This window comes from Mobula birostris, chromosome 14 (genome assembly GCF_030028105.1).
Source record: "Mobula birostris isolate sMobBir1 chromosome 14, sMobBir1.hap1, whole genome shotgun sequence".
NCBI classification, from domain to species: domain Eukaryota; kingdom Metazoa; phylum Chordata; class Chondrichthyes; order Myliobatiformes; family Myliobatidae; genus Mobula; species Mobula birostris.
In genome coordinates this window covers 76,605,987-76,626,329 of record NC_092383.1, presented here as the reverse complement: position 1 = coordinate 76,626,329, position 20,343 = coordinate 76,605,987, and the positions used below count along the sequence as shown (strand labels likewise).

General features: G+C 41.3%; 1 protein-coding gene across 5 annotated transcripts in view; it reads right to left on the bottom strand.

Moving 5' to 3' along the window:
• LOC140209990 (tyrosine-protein phosphatase non-receptor type 22-like) overlaps positions 1–20,343 on the bottom strand; it is a 128,831-nt gene that overhangs the window by 50,413 nt on the left and 58,075 nt on the right. For 2 of the 5 annotated variants that reach the window (XM_072278704.1, XM_072278700.1), the window contains exons 10-12: positions 18,654–18,731; positions 15,951–16,043; positions 3,770–3,855 (exon numbers count right to left, since the gene is read on the bottom strand). In XM_072278704.1, coding sequence (XP_072134805.1) covers positions 3,770–3,855; positions 15,951–16,043; positions 18,654–18,731 — 257 coding nt within the window. The remainder of the gene's footprint in view (positions 1–3,769; positions 3,856–15,950; positions 16,044–18,653; positions 18,732–20,343) is intronic. The other 3 variants (XM_072278701.1, XM_072278702.1, XM_072278703.1) reach the window with 3 other exon arrangements.

Below are 20,343 nucleotides of genomic sequence, written 5' to 3'. Positions count from 1 at the left end.
CACAGTGTTCGATTGAAGGCCTGCTCCTAATGACTACAGCCACACACTGGAGAAAATTATTTTCCATTTGTGCAAAAGGTACCTATGTGTGACATGAATCAAAATCAGCATGATTCCAAGTAATTGAGTCACAGAAACAGGCCCTTTGGCCCACCTAGTCCAAGCCAAACTATTATTCTGCCTGTTCCCATCGACCTGCACCTGAACCATACCCCTCCCAACCCCTCCCAACCATGTTCTGTACCTATCCAAATTTCTCTCAAAATGTTGAACTCAAACCCACATCCACCACTTCTGCTGGCTATTTGTTCCACATTCTCAGAACCCTCTGAGTGAAGAGGTTCTTTTTAAGCATTTCACCTTTCACTCTTAACTAGACCTCTAGTTCTAGTCTCACACAAACTCAGTGGAAAATACACTAGTGAAATTTAAGAGACTGCTAGACAGGTATATGGAGGAATTTAAGGTGGGGGGTTATATGGGAGGCAGGGTTTAAGGGTCGGCACAATATTGTAGGCAAAAGGGCCTGTACTGTGGTGTACTATTCTATGTTCTATGTAAAAAGCCTGCTTGCATTTACGCTATCTATACTCTTCATAATTTGATATACCCCTTTCAAATCTCTCCTCATTCTCCTACGGTCTAGGGAATAAAGTTCCAACCTTTCCCTATAACTCAGGTCTTCAAGTCCTTGCAACTTCCTTGTAAATGTTCTATGCACTCTTTCAATCTTATTTGGTAGTCTTAGTAGTAAAAAAAAAAGAGAAATGTGCAAGGGTGTGGCTGTGACAAGTTGGAAGGAGTGAAGTAAGAACCCTGAAGCTTACAAATTGGAGGCAACTGTGGGATAAAGAAAGTACATGGTTGTAACGAAATGGATCATGAAGCCACTGTTAACTTCCCTGGTTTCACCTCCGTCACTTGTCAACAGGTTTAGTAATGTTACACCAATAGCGGTAAGCAATTCTGGTGTTAACGTTAGTTGTTGATGGTATCAGTTTGCCCGTGATCTACAGCTGCAGCTCGGACTGCGGTTCTCTACGAGCGGTGGGTTCTCGGACTTGCCACTTGGCCTGGCGTTTTGCTATCTCCAGCAGCGGCCTGGAAGGTGTTCGCCTTCGGGGTGCGGCCCCATGGACAACCCGGTTCCTCGTGAACTGAAGTGACGTGGGAGACTGAAATGTTGAAACAGCAGGCAGTGTCAGAAGGAGACCCCTGTATTCGAGCATCTCTCTCTCTCACTCTCTCTCTCTCTGTCTGTTGATCCTCGAGTTTGGGACTCGAAGAAGTGATGCAGAAGATTGTAACATCGAAACAGCAAGCTGCTGGTCTCCCGCTCTCTTTGTTGCGGCAGCGATCTCTCTGTCCCTCACTAGCAAGAGAGAGCCTGTCTGAGATACCGACGTGTTGGGTTATGGACTAGTTCTCGATGGACTCTAGATCAAGGTTTCTTTGGGGGATTTTGCTATTGCTCGCAATGTGGGTGGTGGGAGGGGGTTGTCAGTGCTTCTGCTGGTGCAAGTGGAGGGAGGGGCAATGTTTCTGCGGCTTGTGCGTAGGAGGGGGAAGGGGGACTTTGGGTTTCTGATGTTTCTGTCATTCATTCTTTGGGATTTTTCTGTTTTGTGGATGTCTGTAAAGTAGGAATTTCAGGTTGTATACTGTATACATTCTCTGATATTAAATTGAACCATTTGAACTCTGTAGGAGGGAGGAAATGTTGATACTGAACATTGCACTATGTTTTGGGGTCGCACGTTGACAGTGCGTTCAAGCTGCTGAATGTGAATGTGAATATTAAAAGCAGTAACAAGAGTGAGTGAATGTGTACTGGGAAAAATAAGTATTCGGCCTGGGTTCTGATCAGTAGACATTGTTGGTAAGCGAGCATTGTCGGAGAAAGGCAGGCAAAGCGTTTGAAGAGAAGAGTCATTTACTACTCTTGGCAACATCCGTCATATCACCGGATTTCTGCAGCCTTGCACACACACACATCCTTGGGGCTTGACTTCTGACACTGAAATGCTACGGACAATCATTGCCTTCAGACGGCATTTTGGAATGAACTGATTTCCTGTGGAAATATTACCATGTGCCAAGAGCACCACAGCGTGTCAAAATCTCCCGAGTATGTTGTGCCAAGTTCTCCAGCGCAGTTTTGCCAAGCCTCTTTCTTCTGTATTGCATCATGATTGAACGTCTGCCAGGGCAGCAGGAGCTCCAAGATACCTGCCAGTACTTGCAACCCAAAACACTTCAGCCTTGGAATGCTCTGCAATATTAAAGGGGCAAGTTCAGTCAAGTGCCTCCATCTCCACACAGTGGCAACTTTATTAGGTACAAGAGGTGTATTTCTGTATGTTCATGGTCTCCTGCTGATGCAGCCCATCCACTTCAAGGTTCGACATGTTGTGCTTTCAACGATGCTCTTCTTCACACCGCTGTTGTAACACATGGTGATTTGAGTTATTGTTGCCTTCCTGCCAGCTTGAACCAGTCCGGTCATTCTCTGACCTCTTGCATTAACATGGCATTTTCACTCACAGAACTGCTGTTCAGTGGATTTTTTTTTTTTTTTGCACAATTCTCTGTAAATGCTACAGAGAACTGAGTGTGTGAAAATTCCAGAAGAACAGCAGTTCCTGAGATATTCAAACCACCCTGTCTGGCACTAACAAGCATTCCATGGTCAAAGTCACTTTGATCAAATTTCTTCCCCATTCTAACATTTGGGGTGAACAATGGAATATCTTGACCATCTCTGCATGTTTTATGCATTGAGTTGCTGCCACGTGATTGGCTGATTAGATATTTGCATTATTGAGCAAGTGTTTAGGTGTAATTAATAAAGTGGCCACTTGCAATGAACGTTGAAAACCAAGGCTCCCACATAAAACATGAACTTCCTTTCTGCAGAAACTTTCACCTCATTCAGGAGCTACACAGAGTCCTTGCTACATCCAGAGCAGCAGGGAGGGATCAAAAGTTTCTGTGCTGTCATGTGCAGCCTGTATTGCAAGAATTGTATAAGACTAACTTTAAGCAATCGAGCACCATCAGTTTCTGATCAACTTCCATGACAAGTAGTGGACTTGCTCCCATACAATTTGTTACATTACTTTTTACTGTTATTACTGTGCCTTGCTATTTCTATACTAAGGCATCTGTTAATAATTACAATTTGCAATTATATAATATTTTTAACATTTTGTAAATCTGTTACTTAAACGAAAAATGGGATGAGACTCTTCATTGGCAGGTTTATTAAACAATATTCAACATCGATTCCGATAAGATATTAGAAGAGTTGAACATAAGCTAGGTCAAAGAGGGGAAGAAAAGAAAGACACACACAAGCTCTGCAGGTCAAGCAGCATCTTTGGAGAGGAACAAACATTCGACTTTTCGGGCTGAGACCCTTTGTCAGTTTATTGCCCTAAAAATGCTGCATGACCTGCTGGGTTCCTCCTGCAGTCTGTGTGCGTTACTGTGGACTTCCAACATCTGCAGAACCTCTTGTGTTTACGAAGAAAGGTTTTCACTTGATAGTTCAAGTTTTAAAACATGTTTTAATGGAGAAGAAAGAGACAGAGAAGTATTAGGAAGTAAGTCCAGACTCAGGGTCTGGAAAATTGGAAGCATGGCTAATACTGGTGGAGCTAAAGCAGGAACTTAATAATAAAATAAAGAATCTTGTGGAGATCATGACTTGTATACAAAAGTAGTTACTGGCTTATGAATCTAAGTTGATATTTTCCACACATGGTACCTGTGACAAGGTGAGTCTGTCAACACTTTGATGGATCTTGGTGGCCTCTCTGGTCTCTCTAATGTCACAGGCAGCTCATCAACCTGCTGAGGCATCAAAAGAATACTGTTAATTAACATGACTCCCAAGATATTGATCACTGAACAGGAAGACGGACCTATTAACATCACAGAGTTTTGAAGACATCTGTAAGTAAAAATACGATGATTAAACTTTGATTGGCTATTGATTGGAAAAATTGGCTATTTGAAACTTAACAATGAAAACTCCTTAAAGACAGAAGCAAAACCCGAGCAACATCATCACCAAGAGGGGTATTAACACAAGGGACTGTTGTCAGGGCAACCCGTATAATGCAATGAATAGTAAAGATTAGTTAAATTTGTTATTTTTGTAACTTAGAATAATTTCTGTATATTGTACTGTACTCTTGGTGGTTTGTGTGGAGATATGTCTCCACCAAAGGAGGTGTATGGCACTCCTTCCCTCCGCTAGCCTGCAGCAAGGTACAAGGTGACAGTGTGTAGCACCTGCTTAGCCCCCTGATCAGGGTCATGTGAAGCCATGGGAAGAGGTGGTGGTTGGTCGAATGAGCAGCCGGTGCATATCACAAGTCCTGGTTATGCGACCACTAGCACCAGGCAGACGATCTCTGAAGATTATTGATAATGGCTGGAGTCGCTAATCTTGTAAAGACACTGCCCAGAGGAAAAAATTGCCAAGAACAATCATGTTCATTGGCCACGATCGCCCACATCAGATGACATGGCACGTAATGATGATGACGATCATACTCCTGCCGCAGAACAACAAATTTGATGACTGATGTCAGTAATAAAATAAGCATGATTCTTAAATTTATTGAATTACTGAGGAAGCATGAAAAGCTTTTGCAGAAGATAGGAAAGAAAACAGACAGCTGAAGCTTCAAATAGGAAAATGCCCAGTGATACCAAGTTCAAGTACATTGCCATGCAGACATACACATGTATACAGGTAGTTGAAACAATGTTCCTCAGGGACACAGTACATAAATCACAAACAGCACATAAAATATTATTAGCATAATACTATTAATAGATAAAGTATTCTGTGGATATACAAGTTGACTTAAAGTACAAATACTGTACAATATATAGTTAAATATACAATAGTATAATGCTTTTGGCGCTGTCGTAAGTAATGAATACTGAGTGGTAGTAGGGTGCTGAGAAGTAATAACATGCTAAAGGGGAGAAATACATATTATAACAAGGTTTATGGATTTAATTATGTTCCCATCACGGAGTCTGGGCCCAGATTTCATTGACACTGTTACTGACTCTCCTTTGGACGTAACAAATTATGCAACATTCCACAACGAAAGCCGGCATTAAAGGAAGATGTGGAGCAGAATTAGTGAACCTGATGTCATGGAACAAGACACTTCAGTGACATGGAGAGGATGGGGGAATTGGATTTGTTTTCATTAATGAAAGTTAAGGGAAATTCTGAAGGGGGATGTTCAAAACTTTAGTTTTGAAACAGTAGATCAGGAGAAATTATTTCCACTGGCAGGAACGTTAATATTCAGAGAACATGAATTTAAGAAAATGTGCAAACTTTCAGTGGAGGAATTGAGAACATTTTTGTTGAAAGTAATAAGTTATTGTGTCTGAAAGAGATTCAATATTAAAAACATGTAAAAGGGAATAAAACAGATACTTGAAATGGTAATTTGATAGGATTATGGGGAAAGAGCAGGCCTGTCGAAGATCTGGATAACTCTTTGAAAACACCAACCCAGGCCTGATGGAATAAAGGCCTCCCTCAGTGCTTCAGATTATATGGAAAGGATTTGCCAGCAATGGTGCGGCCAGTGAAACATCTTTGAAAATTGCATAACGCTCTCGGAATGGATTAGGGTTTTAAGCACCATGCAGCTGATATTACAGGGAGCTATGCAACACGGAAACAGGCCCTTCTGGCTGACTGAGTCCACATTGACCACGATGTATCAACTTACACTAATCCCATTTTATTCTACCAAGTTCCCATCAACAACTAACAACCTTCCTGCAATTTCTATCATTCAGCTAAACCCAACGGACAACGTTCTGTGGCCAATTAACCTATCAGCCCATGACTTTAGGGATGTGGGAGGTAAAATGACTTAGTATGGCAATTACTCTGCATGTGGCCGAGAATCTACAGACAGTTGTGGACACAGCTCAACAAATCACGGGAACCAGCCTCCCTCCTTCCCATGGACTCTATCTACTCTTCTTGCTGCCTCAGTAAAGCTGCCTTGACAAACTCATATAGATATTTGGTGGAAAGCAAACTGACTGGCTGCATTATGGCCTGGTATGGGAACACCAATGCCTTTGAGTGCAAAATCCTGCAAAAGGTAGTGGATTTGGCCCAGTACATAATGGGAAAGCTCTCCCAACCATTGAGCTCATCTACGTGAAATGTTGCTGTAGAAAGGAAACATCCATCAGCAAAGATCCTCACCACTCAGGCCATGCACTTTTCTTGCTGCTGCCATCAGGTAGAAGGTACAGGAGCCTCAGAACTCACACCACCAGGTTCAAGAACAGTTACTATCCCTCAACCATCAGGCTCTTGAACAAAAGGGATAACTTACACTCATTCTATTTCTGCTGACATCACTTTAATGACTCTTTATTTTGTTATTTCATGCTCTCATTATTCATTTGCTATTTATATTTGCATTTGCTCAGTCCATTGATCCTGTTTACAGTTCCTGTTCTGTAGATTCACTAAGTACGCCAGTGGGAAAAAGAATCTCAGGGTTGTATGTGGTGATATGTATGTACTCCGATAATCATTTTTATTTTGAACTTTGAGCATGATCTGCACTGCACCCTTTTTCATAGCTTTTACATTTTATTTTGCAGTTGTTTTACTGTATTTTCTGTGCGAGGAGTGGCGCCCCACATAGACTTCCAATCTGCGCCTTGTAAGGTATGAAAATGCCAGACGCAGGCCTGTCATGGTCTGAGTCGATGTTCTCTCCCCTTTACTGTATTCTAGCTCAATGCACTGATATGACCTGTATTAACAGTATGCAGGATCTAGGTACATGTGGCAATAATAATCTTATATCAACTTTAACACACAGATGTAACTGTACTACTGGTGATTAGGGACTTAATGCACTTAAAACATACTCATTAGGGAAAAATATGTATAAAAAGTGTATTAATACACTCAGAATTTCCGAGCCTCAGTATCTGTAGTTTTAAGGGAACATATGCAGACACACAAACTCATGTAGAGATTGGAATGAAGAATTAACAAATGTATAAGTGTGGGTTCCGTCTGTAGCATGACCTTACTGTCACTGCTTTAAGTCCAACTATTTGTGGTTTTATTCCTCTCTCATCCAATCTAATCCATAACTTGTTGGGAGAAGTCAATATTAGGTGATGTGCTAATAGTGCCTACTAATTCCAGCATGATCCAACAGTAACTACATTTATAAGTGACTACACACATTAACAGAGGCTGGTATAGTGATGGACAAGGGCTACTTAAAGCTAGACTACGCTACTTACACGGGAAGTGGATTTTTATCTGCAGTAGGCGATGCAAGTCTTTCTTGAGCTTATTCTGATCCAGCAGACATTGAAAATTGTTTGACACTTGGATAGAGGAGGGCTGCAAAATCATTAAGTTGCTCTCGGAGCAACATTGGAGGAGATGGATAGGAGTGGGGATGTACTGCATCTACAGGGCATTTGGATACTCTCCAGACCAAGCCAGGAAGGCAGTGAGAGCAGATGGTGTCAAGCTCAGTGCCAGAAGGCAAATCCTGAGAGCATGGGTGCTGTTCAATGACCTCAAACCTGTGGTGGTCAAGGTCAGTGAAGACACCTTCAAATGCCATGTCCCACCAAATCCATCATCAGTATCAGACACTTCTCTACACTCCCACCATTCACCTAACAATTCTTGTCAATCAGGATTCATAGCATACGTTCATAGGTGCACCTCATCATCACACCCTGAACTGTATTGTAAGCCTAATATCTACAGTTATTGCAAAGCATATCCTAATCAATCCTGATAGCCAGTTTGTTCTCTTAATACTGACAGCCTTCCTCTTCCTCCTCTTCTTTCCTCTCATAGCAACCCCGTCCATTATATCTTTTGTTTAATGTGTCTGAGAACAACTGGTTCGTACAGGAGGCATGACATCAATAGAATATCTTTTTAATCCTTGCTACCTCACTGCATTTTGACTTGGGCAACTTGAAATCAGTCTGCAACTGCTAAACACTGGCAAATTATAGCAACAGGCAGTAGAGATTAATAAAGTTGCAGCTACCCCCTGCATACATAGTGTGCATTATGGAAAACAGCCCTCATGACTACACCAATATGGTAGGAAGCATAATTGTCCACAAATCTCTACATGTGATTTGAACACAAGATGGAAGCAATATGGTGCTTTCATCTTAAACACAAGAGATCCTGCAGATGATGGAGGAACTCAACGTGTCAGGCAGCATCTATGGAAAGAAATGGTAGTGTGGAGGAGCAGAGGGATCTGGGAGTACATGCCCACAGATCTCTGAAAGTTGCCTCACAAGTAGATAGGGTAGTTAAGAAAGCTTATGGGATATTAGCTTTCATAAGTCGAGGGATAGAGTTTAAAAGTCGCGGTGTAATGATGCAGCTCTATAAAAATCTGGTTAGGCCACACTTGGAGTACTGTGTCCAGTTCTGGTCGCCTCACTATAGGAAGGATGTGGAAGCATCGGAAAGGGTACAGAGGAGATTTACCAGGATGCTGCCTGGTTTAGAGAGTATGAATTATGATCAGAGATTAAGGGAGCTAGGGCTTTACTCTTTGGAGAGAAGGAGGATGAGAGGAGACATGATAGAGGTGTACAAGATAATAAGAGGAATAGATAGAGTGGATAGCCAGCGCCTCTTCCCCAGGGCACTGCTGCTCAATACAAGAGGACATGGCTTTAAGGTAAGGGGTGGGAAGTTCAAGGGGGATATTAGAGGAAGGTTTTTTACTCAGAGAGTGGTTGGTGTGTGGAATGCACTGCCTGAGTCAGTGGTGGAGGCAGATACACTCGTGAAGTTTAAGAGACTACTAGACAGGTATATGGTGGAATTTAAGGTGGGGGGTTATATGGGAGGCAGGGTTTGAGGGTCAGCACAACATTGTGGGCCGAGGGGCCTGTAATGTGCTGTACTATTCTATGTTCTATGTTCTAAATCAAGAACCAACGCTTTGGGCCAAGACCCTTCACCAGGACAGGAAGTGAAGGGGGAAGGAGCCAGGATAAGGTGGAGGAAAGGGAAGGAGCACAAACTAGAAGGTGACAGGCGAAGCCAGGTATGGCACTCACAGTGCATCTTCCTTCTATCCCAAAACAAATGCACACCGCAGCACTGAATTTTGAGGCCATAATGTCAGCTGAGTTTCACATACACAGTTAACTGGAGTTTTGCACAAGTTGATTTGCAAACCTCTCTCTGTGTTTACACAAGCTCACAGAATGAACACCGTTTGTACACATCCTCTTGTGAGCTACACTGGGCCAGTAACTTCACACCCTATTTCTTTAAACAAGGTTGTTACTAGTACAGGGCTGAAAATGAACACGCAGGACTTCCTGAGATAGACCACAGGCGCTCAGTACTTTAGTATTTTAACCTCTGCTAACAGGCTATTGCGAAACTGAGCTGGTCAAACACACTAGTAATAACTTCAGAAGGAACCAATGTAAATGATATTGTTGTGTACAGTGAGAAATGAGGAAACCTGCTGCAGTTTGAAGAAAACATGATTTTATCTGCTGTAGATTCCTGTGATGAGGACTGACAGATTGAAGCTGTATGCAAGTCTAGGAAGCCTATAGTAACATCAAACTATAGAAACTACTTCTTCACTCTTTGTTAGTGTCCTGAAACTGTTGAGGTCATGGTCTGAGTTCTCTCTTTACTTACACTGCTGCACAGCATTTCCTGTTTTAACTTCTCATGTCTCTCGAACCCTATATTTTTTGGACACTTCCTTGCTGTTTCATGGTACCTCATTCACAGATATTTTAAAAATTGTTGCATATTAAAGGATCCAGGCATGAAATAGGAGGAATGTGGGGGTAGAGTTTCAGAAGGTCTGGGTCAGGAGGGTGATGATGATGATATACATTCAGCCACAAGCTGTGTCTTGGTTTGGAGTAAATATTTGCATCAGATTGCCAAATTTCTTTGAAGACATACCCAGAAAATCCATTGGAAGATCTACTGTTAACCATATGATCCTCCAGCCTCCCCACAAACATTGATCAGCTGCATTGTACATTTTGATGGAAGGAAAATGACTCATTCCTTGATTGGGTTAATTCTTCAATCAATTACATTTCCCTTGTTCTCTATTTCCAATATTTCTCCAAAATCATTGGAGTCATAGAGTAATAGAACAGTACAGCACAGAAACAAGCACTTTGGCCTATATGGTTGATGCCAAAACTACTTAAGCTAACTACTCCCATTGACCGGCACCAGAACCAAAGCCCTTCATACCCTTCCCACCCATGTAGCTAGTCAAATCTCTCTTAAATGTTGAAATTGAGCTCGCATGCACCACTTATGCTGGCAGCTCATTCCATACTCTCATGACCCTCTGAGTGACGAAGTTTCCTCTCACGTTCCCCTTAAACTTTTCTCCTTTCCCCTGTAAACCAAGACTTCTGGTTGTAGTCCCAACCAACCTCAGTGGAAAAAGCCTGCTTGCATTTACCTTATCTATACACTCATAATTTTGTATAGCTCTATTAAATCTCTCAATGTTCTACATTCAAAACAATAAAGTCCTAACCTATTCAATCTTCCCTTATAACTCAGGTCTTTCAGACCCATTAACATCCTTGTAAATTTTCTCCGTACTCTTTCAACCTTATCTTTCCTGTAGGTAGGTGACCAAAACTGCACACATTACTCCAAATTAGGCCTCATCAACATCTCATGCAAATTCAACATACTATCCCATCTCCTATAATCAATACTTTGATTTATGAAAGCCACTGTGCCAAGAGCTTTCTTTATGACCCTATCGACCTGTCCTACCACTCAAAGAAGAAATTAGAAACCTGCTTGAATCCTTGTGTGGTTTTTCCATGGTGTCTGCATTGTCACAGAATTTATTCTTAAGCATCTAGAAATTCCTGGAAAGCTCATCTTTATTTGCATCCAATAATTGCTCTAAATCTCACTACAATGAGTCAGCTTCCTATTCAATGTCATCAGTAGTCTAGTTTGTAACATACTGAATCTTGAAGAGCAGCAGGAGAAAGCTGAAAATTGTTGTTTTTTTTCCCCCCCATGGGAAAGTCATTTATTTCCCTTTTGCTAAAACTTTGGGTTCAAAGTTACTTCTCCAGCAGAACTGGCTTTTTGCTCGCCATCTGTTTTACTACTTCCGGTTGTGTGTGTGGGGCTTCCAATCATCGCACACTCATACTGTGCAGAAACCACAGCCCTTCTATCTTGTTCCACAGAAGAGGAGGAAATTAACATGTACAAAGCATTCCATAAATAACCAAACTGTCCTAGTGTCAATGGTATCCATTCTCACAGCTGCTGACTGGCTACTAATGGACAAACCAATGTAGTGCAAATCTTTTATCTGCAATCCGGACAGACTGCCATATGCTTGCAAGCCTGAGCCTATCTTGGAAAAGTGGTACACCTTGTCCTCTCCACCTTCTATCAAGAGCTGGCCAATTTTTTCCCCCAATTAATTAGCACAATTATTTCCCCGGAATCTTTTGCCTTGAAATTCACTGTGACAGCTATTACCACGTACACTGCTTTCTAACTCAGTTGATGGGATTAGTTTGCCACAGAACAGAAAACATTAAGAGGAAATGATTATGGTTATGAATGATTATGAATGTTTTAGGCTAAGTAGTTAGGGAGGAACCACTTCCACTGCTGTTAGGGAGTGAAACAAATTTGAACTAATCAGCAGAACAAAAAAAATCCAAAATGAAATTTCTTTATGTAGCATGTTGTAATGATGTGGGATATTTTACAGATCCAATTGCAGCCTTCAAAAGGGAGCCGTGTAAGTACTTGAAAATGAAAGTATTGTTGGGTTTTCGAGAATAATGTTGGGTTGGGGGGGCTACAGATAATTTGCTGAAAAGAACAACTTTTGTTTCTGGCACATACTCAATGATTCTAAGTAGTTGATTAATACACAAGAAATTCACACTGAGAACATTGTGAGAAGGGAATTTACCACTTCCGATAATAATGAATGTGAAAGTTATCTTCCTGAAAATTCTAGTGTCCCCATTTGAGCTGCACTGAATTGTCACAACAGACAACCATTTTATACCATTTTATATTGCTGAAAACTGTACTTGTGACCCATACTTAAAATTGATCAATTTAAGCATATTTTAATGGCTGAAGATATGCTGCCTGATGCTCCTGCCCCAAGGACACAAAGGAATAATACCAGGAATGAGAGGTACAGTACTGTGCAAAAGTCTTAGGAGCATATGGTATATATTGCTAGGGGTGCCTACGACTTTTGCACAGTACTGTATTTTAAAATATGGAGCAGAGAGCAAGTTTGTAAATCTGGTGGGAGCAAAGGATGTTGGGGATGACGAGGATGGAGCACTGCGGGAGGGGTGTGGGACAGGTGGCAGAGAATGAGGTCCAGGGGTTGCGGTGGGGGGGGCGGTGGCATGGGTACAGACGCACCCAGCCTGAGACACCAGGCAAGGTCATTTGATTCCAAACAATTGGTTTATTGATCATTATGGAGTGTCTCTCTGGTGCTACCCACTCCCTCTCCTCTCCCATCCCTCTTTCCTAAACATGATTCCCCTCTCCCTGCCCCCTCCCTACTCTCAGTCCACAACAGAGACCCATATCAGAATCAGGTTTATCATCACTCATTGGTCATGAAATTTGTTTTTTTTTTGTGGCAGCAGTTCAGTGCAATAATAAAATTACTGTGCAAAGGTCTTAGGCACCCTAGCTATATGTACAGTATGTGCCCAAGATTTTTGCACAGTATGCTATATTCCCACACATATACAATGAACATAGTTTTATGAATGCAATCTTTCCATTTTTCATAATAGTTGGCAGAAAATGGCTCACTAATTTATAATAAGAATGTTCCTTCTGTGTAGGTGGTCTTTTGTTTCCATCTCCACTGACTTCAAAATTCAAAGGAAATTTCAAAGTAATTTTATTATCAGACTACATATACATGACCATATACTACCTTGAAACTCATTTTTGCAGGCATTTACAGGAAGAAAAGAAGTTATGAAAACTCAATACAAGTAGTCAAAGACTGACATATTCCAATGGCAACAGAAGACAAACTGTGCAGGTAAAAATAATACTGAAAAAAAAAGAGCTGTAAAGAGCCCTTGCAAATGAGTCTGTAGGTCATAGAAGCAACTGGTGAATGAAATTATCCACACTGGTTGAGGAGCCGGAATGTTGTAGGGTAATAACCATTCCTGAACCTGGTGGTGTGTGACCTCCAGCCTGATGGTAAAAGCAAGAGGACAACATGGTCTTTATGGTCGGGGCCTCTGATGATGGATACATTTCCAAGCGTTGATATGGAGCTTAGTCTTATGAATGCAGATTTTCCATTTTTCATAATCACATTCATGAAACTATACTCCTTATAGATGCTTGGGAAATATACCTTTCATTAGAGGTTTTATTCCTTTGTGCCTTTGTGAAAGGAGCATCAGGCAGCAGATCTTCAGTCATTAGAACACGCTTAGCTCGGTCACAAGTAAAGTTTTCAGCTCGATCACTTGGGATAAAATGGTTGTCTGTTGTGCAAATTCAGCACGTCTCAATGGGACACTGGAATTTCTAGGAAGATTATTCTGTCAGATCCTCTCACTTATTTAAGGCAGTGAGTGTGGAGAGAATTTGAAAAGCTTAAGAGTACAATGGACCAGAAAACATTGAAGAGGAACTATTCTAAAGTCTCACTGGGTAGTCACGCTTATTTCACTCTCCATAAACTAGTAGCTATCCAAAGCTTTGCTGTCCATATTTTAGTTGGCACCAGTTCCAGTTTAAACATATTATTTATTTACTGATTGATTGAGATACAGCGCGGAATAGGCCCTTCAAGCTGTGCTGCCCAGCCATCCCTAATTTAACCCTAGCCTAATTACGGGACAATTTACAATGACCAATTAACCTATGAACCAGTATGCCTTTGGATTGTGGGAGAAAGCCAGAGCCTTTGGGGAAAGATTATACATTCCAAGGGGAAGATGTAGACTCATTACAGATAATGTTGGAATTGAACTCTGAATTTGGATGCCCTGAGCTGTAATAGAATCATACTAACCTCTACACTACTGTAGCACCCATATCGCTGGCCATCTGTCTCCTGGTGCAGCGCCTTCTTAATTTTAAGACATATCCTTTTTTTCAGAACCCCTCCATGATCAGCAGCTCCATGCCTGGAGCCCAATCCTACGTATCTTAGACACATTTGCACTCCTCTAACTGCGGCCTCTAGTGCTTCCCTATTTTGGGTTCTGTTTTTGGTGGTAAAACCCAAAGATCTAGAATTTCCCAATCTCCTCACTTCTCCTCCTTAAAACCCACACTTTCTACTGATTTTAATATTCTCTCATGTGGAGTAAAGCCACATTTTCTTTCATTATGGTCTTGTTAGGTGACCTGGGACATTTTTCTACATTAAAAGTGCTACACATATACAGGTGGTTGTTACATTAATTAATTACATTTATTTGTGTATTCAGTGTTCCTTAATGAGGGAGAACAGGCCAGTGGTGAGATACTACAAATAACAACTTTATAATTGATGATAATGTAAACAGTTAATCATCAGTTTCTGATCACTGAAAACCACTAACGATTTTATCCATTAATATTTTATTTCGAATGATTCTTAATTCCTGTTTTGGGGCATTTTTTATTTTTAAGGTTGAAGGCAATGTTAAGGAAAGATGCCTTAAAGATACAAGACCGTAAAACCCATAAGATATAGGAGAAGAAGTAGGCCATTTGGCCTACGAGTCTGCTCCACCATTCAATCATTGGTTGATCCAATTTTTCCAGTCATCCCTAGTCCCCTGCTTTCACCCCATACCCTTTGATGCCCTGGCTAATCAAGAACCTATCTATCTCAGCCTTAAATACACCCAATGACTTGGCCTCCACAGTCGCTTGTGGCAATAAATTCCACAGATTTACCACCCTCTGACTAAAGTAATTTCTCCGTGTCTCAGTTCCAAAAGGATGTCCTTCAATCCTGAAGTCAAGCCCTCTTGTCTTAGACTCCCCTACCATGGGAAATAACTTCACCATATCTAATCTGTTCAGGACTTTTAACATTCAGAATGTTACTATGGAATTCCCCCTCATTCTCCTGAACTCCAAGGAATACAGCCCAAGAGTGCCAGACGGTCCTCATAAGGTAACCTTTTCATTCCTGGAATCATTCTTGTGAATCTTCTCTGAACCCTCTCCAATGTCACTATATCCTTTCTAAAATAAGGAGCCCAAAACTGCACACAGTGCTCCAAGTGTGGTCTCACAGGTGCCTTATAGAGTCTCAACATCACCTCCTTGCTTTTATATTCTATACCTCTAGAAATGAATGCCAACATTGCATTCGCCTTCTTCACCACCGACTCAACCTAGAGGTTAACCTTCAGGGTATCCTGCAGAAGGACTCTCAAGTCCCTTTGCATCTCTGCGTTTTGAATTTTCTCCCCATCTAAGTAATAGTCTGCCCATTTATTTCTTCCACCAAAGTGCATGACCATACACTTTCCGACATTGTTTTTCATTTGCCACTTATTTGCCCATTTTCCTAAACTATCTAAGTCTCTCTGCAGGCTCTCTGTTTCCTCAACACTACCCACTCCTCCACCTAAAGCAAAATTAGCCACAAATCCATTAATACTGTGGTCCAAATCATTGACATACATCGAATATATTCAGATATTCATATTGATATATTCACATTTGGAAAAGTTCAGAGACCAAATATGTAAAGAAATTTAATTAAGGGCAAGGATGTCTTCAATCCACCAAGAATTGGGCTGTTTCATGTTGAGAAGAGCTTGCAAAACTATTCAGCCATAAGAAAGCACAGAATAAAATAGATTACCTCATCAATACTAAAACTTGGATTGGTGTTTAAGAGTTCTAGCTGCTTCTCAAATAGATCAGTGATTGCTCTGTAGACCAACCCATACTGCTCCTAAAATTGGGAAACACAACAGACTGTCAGTCACTGGATGCTCTGGCTCAAGTCATCTGTTCGACAGAAACCTGCAGGGACATGATTAAGGCTGTCAGTAATGGATTAATATTGGGCAAAACAAACACACATGCACACACACACATGCACGCACGCACGCACACAGGAATGCTCAGTTAAAGACGATAGGAGAAACGATGTATTTTCACTCAGAGGGTTGCCAATCTTTGTAATTCTCTACCAAGTGTGTGGACACTGATTCGTCACAAGTAAGACACATTTTTAGATGAAGTTAAGATCAAATATCACATCAACCATTATGTTATCAAATGAAAGTGCAGGTTCAGGGAGTGGTATGGCTTACTCCTGCTCATATTTCTTATGCTTCCCCTCTGCCAAAGATTCCTGTGGTCATCTCCAATACAACTTAATGGACAGTGAATGTCAATAAAAGTTCTTGAAATTTCAGCGAGGGGTGGGCCGATAAGAGGATCTTTCTGGTCTATGAAGTGCTCTACTGTTTCAAGCTGAGGCAAGCTTCCTTTGCTGAAGTCATCTGACTGTAATGGTGCACTATTTTACTAGATCTATTTGTAGATAAGGGCAGGAAGTACACTAGTTAAACAGTTTAATGATCTAAAACTTAAGAAACTGAACTTTTGTTTCATGTGTGAAGGCTTTTTCAAACAGTATTTTGATCTATTAAAATATGTAGCACTAGTATTGATGTCTGTGCATTTTCCTCTTGTGATAACATATAAACGTCCCACCTATGGGCTGAAAAGGGAAATGTTAACATAGACGTCAGCAGGAGACTTCATTCTCACCACATGTATAAACCTGCAACATACAATTGAACTGAATGCTTTCCACTAGTCATAAGATTAACCTCAAAGTAATTAAACAAGAAGTGGGGAGGCAAGAGTGAGGCTTAGACAGAGACAGACAGACAGACACACACACACACACACACACACACAGAGAGAGAGAGAGAGAGAGAGAGAGAGAGAGAGAGAGAGAGAGAGAGACACACACACACACAGAATGAGTGAGAGAGAGACAGACAGACAAGATAAAACATGAAAAATTTGGCCTCATCTTCTGTTGTGCTATTTCTACACACCCTTCTTACTTGATCTAGTGTATTTTTGATCCACTACCACTTTAAATATTTCCAACAGCCTAGTTTCCACCACCTGTCAGAGCAGAGATTCCCATTCTCTCGACTACCTCTAGCCCCTGCAACTTTGTACACACTAGTTTTCAATTGAACATGATCTTTTGTCTTTCCATTAATCACTGACTGTGCCTCTTTCTCATGGAATCCTGCTTTATGATTAGAGTAAACTCATGCTGGGTATTATAGACCAGCTTTTTGAATGTCTGCCACTGTTCCTTTACTAACTTGTCTCTTACCTTAGATAACTCACACCTCGTACCATTATAATTGCATTACTGAAATGGAGGACACTGGTTATGGACCTATGGTGTTCAGTCTCAAGCTGCATCTTGTGGTCACAACCCACCTAGGAGGTCTTAAGATCCTTATTAACCCTTCCCCTTTACGTCAGTTTTGTTGTTTTTTTTAATTGACATACAGTGCAAAATAGGCTCGTTCAGCCCTTTGCATTGTGCCGTCCAGCAACTCCCCCATTTAACCTGAGCCTAGTCACAGAATAATTTACAATGAGCGATTAACATCCTGACTGGTACGTTTTTGGAATGAGGGAGGAAACTGGAGCACCTGGAGGACACCATGCAGTCAGGGAGAGAATGTACAAACTCCTTACAGACAGTAGCGGGAAATGAACCCAGGTTCTTGATACTGTAAAGTGTTGTGCTAACCATTAAGCTACTGTGTCACCCGTTATGTGCCGTGTCCTATGACATTATCATTATGTGCTGTGTCATATGACGTGGGCGATTATGGTCTTTCCATGACCATGGCTATTCTTGGCAAATTTTTCTACAAAAGTGGTTTGCCATTGCCTTCTGGGCAGTGTCTTACATAAGACCAAATTTTTTTTTAAAAATCCGATCCTGGGTGGGCATTGTACTGCTCCTAGAAGCAATCTCCAATGCATTCTGCAAATATCTCATGAGAGTTTTATTTCTGTCTCTACCTTAGCATTATTAGCTTTTTTTTGGAGAAGAATTAGTTGTTTAGAACCCTTGTCTCATGGAATATTGGAAGGCATCTTGGTATTTCAGGCAATTTCAGTACTCAGTGGAGGTCTGTGAGAGAATAAGTCATGAGGAAACTCTGTAAGAGAATGGGATTCTGAACAGGCATAGATTTGATGGGCCGAATGTTCTCTTCCTGAAGTTTTGACGTAAGAAAATACGAAAAGTGCTTCAGTATTTGCAGGCATCCCAGGATCCTGTCAGCAGCTTCTAAGGATTTCTAGATATGAGTTTGGAGTTTCCCATGAGAACGCCAATATTTAAAATGGGAGAGAGTGCAGAGTCTATGAATCACAGTACTCAAATTCAACTTTCTCTTTTCTTTAAGCCTTATTGATTAAAAGACAAAGGATCTTTTACCTCTATTGTTCTTTTAGAAAACACTAACATTACATGTTCCCTACACCTTTATAGCACTACTCGTACCTTGGTTTGTACAACTGATGGTCTCTGAGTTCTCATTTCTTGAATCAAGGCAAAAATACTGAAATTTTCTGGAATTATCTGAAAATGTAAATACAAGTGTTTAGTATGACATTAAAAAAAAATCCAAAGCCCAGAGCAGCTTAAGTCAAACCACAAACAGGAGAAAATGAGCAGATGCTGGAAATCTAAGCAGCGCACGCAAAATGCTGGAGACCAGGCAGCATCTATGGAAAAAAGTAAACAGTGGACATTTTCAGCAGAGACTGTTCAGCAGGACTGGAAAGAAGATGGGAAGTTAGAGTAAGAAGGTGGGGGGGAGTGGAGGAAGAACTAATGGGTGGTAGGTGATACGCAAAACCAGGAAAGGGGAAGGGGTGAAGTAAAGAGCTGTTAAATTGATTGGTGAAAGAGATAAAGGACTGGAGGAGGGGGAATCTGATAGGAGAGGTTAGAAGACCATGGAAGGAAGGGAAGGGGGGGGAGCACCAAAGGGAGGTGATATGCAGGTAAGGAGATAAGGTGAGAGAGGGAAATGGGAATGGTGAAGGAGAGGGGGTGGGGCAGTTACTGGAAGTTCAAGAAATTAATGTTCATGCCATCAGTTGGAGGCCTCCTGTATATCGGTGAGACCCGACATAGATTGGGAGCTTGCTTCAGCGAGAACCTATGCTCCATCCTGCAGGAAAAGTGGGATCTCACGGTTGCCACCCATTGCAATTCTACTTCCCATTCCCATTCTGACATGTCAGTCCATGTCCTCCTCTAGTTCTGCGATGAGGCCACACTCAGGTTGGAGGAGCAACGCCTCCAACATGATGGCATGAACATCGGTTTCTCAAACTTCTGGTAATCGCTCTCCCCTTCCACCTTCACCATTCCCTCCCTCACCTCATCTCCTTACCTGCCCATTACTGTGGTGCTCCTCCCCTTTCCCTTTCTTCCATTGCTTTCTGTCCTCTCCTATCAGATTTCTCCTTCTCCATTCCTTTATCTCTTTCACCAATCCACTTCCAGCTCTTTACTTGACACCCCCCCTCCCAGTTTCACCTATCACCTCCCACCTTGTACTTCTTCCTGCCCTCCTCCCTGCCTTCTTAATCTGACTTCTCATCTTTTTTACTGTCCTGATGAAGGGTCTTGGTCTGAAATGTCGACTGTACTTTTTTTCCATAGATGTTGTCTAGCAGTTGTCTAGATGTTCAGTTCCTCCAGCATTTTGTATTTGCTGCCAGGTTACGTAAAATCTGTGGTGAGAGGAACAGAGCAGATTATAGGGTATGTGTGGTCAGTGGATGTTAAATCTGTATAGAACACCAGGCCTATCACACAGTCACTGGGAGAGTTGTGAAATCTAAGTGAGATTGGAGACATTCCTGAAATGAATCTCATGACTTTTCCACAAGAACTAACACATAATGTTAACGATGAGAGTCAAATTGAGACAAATCTGGTGAATCAAGAACAGACAGAATGTCTTAGATGAGATATGATTCCCCTAGTTAAGATATGTATAGTTTATTCTAGGGATACCTACAGACTGCATGCCGTACAGAATAATAACATTGAGGATAGTTAGTCACATAAAGTACTTGGCAGTTTTAAAGCAGCAATTATTGTTCACTATTGTGTTCATTCATTTCAAAATAATAAATTTTAACATATTTGCACACACAAATTGTAGATTTCCTCA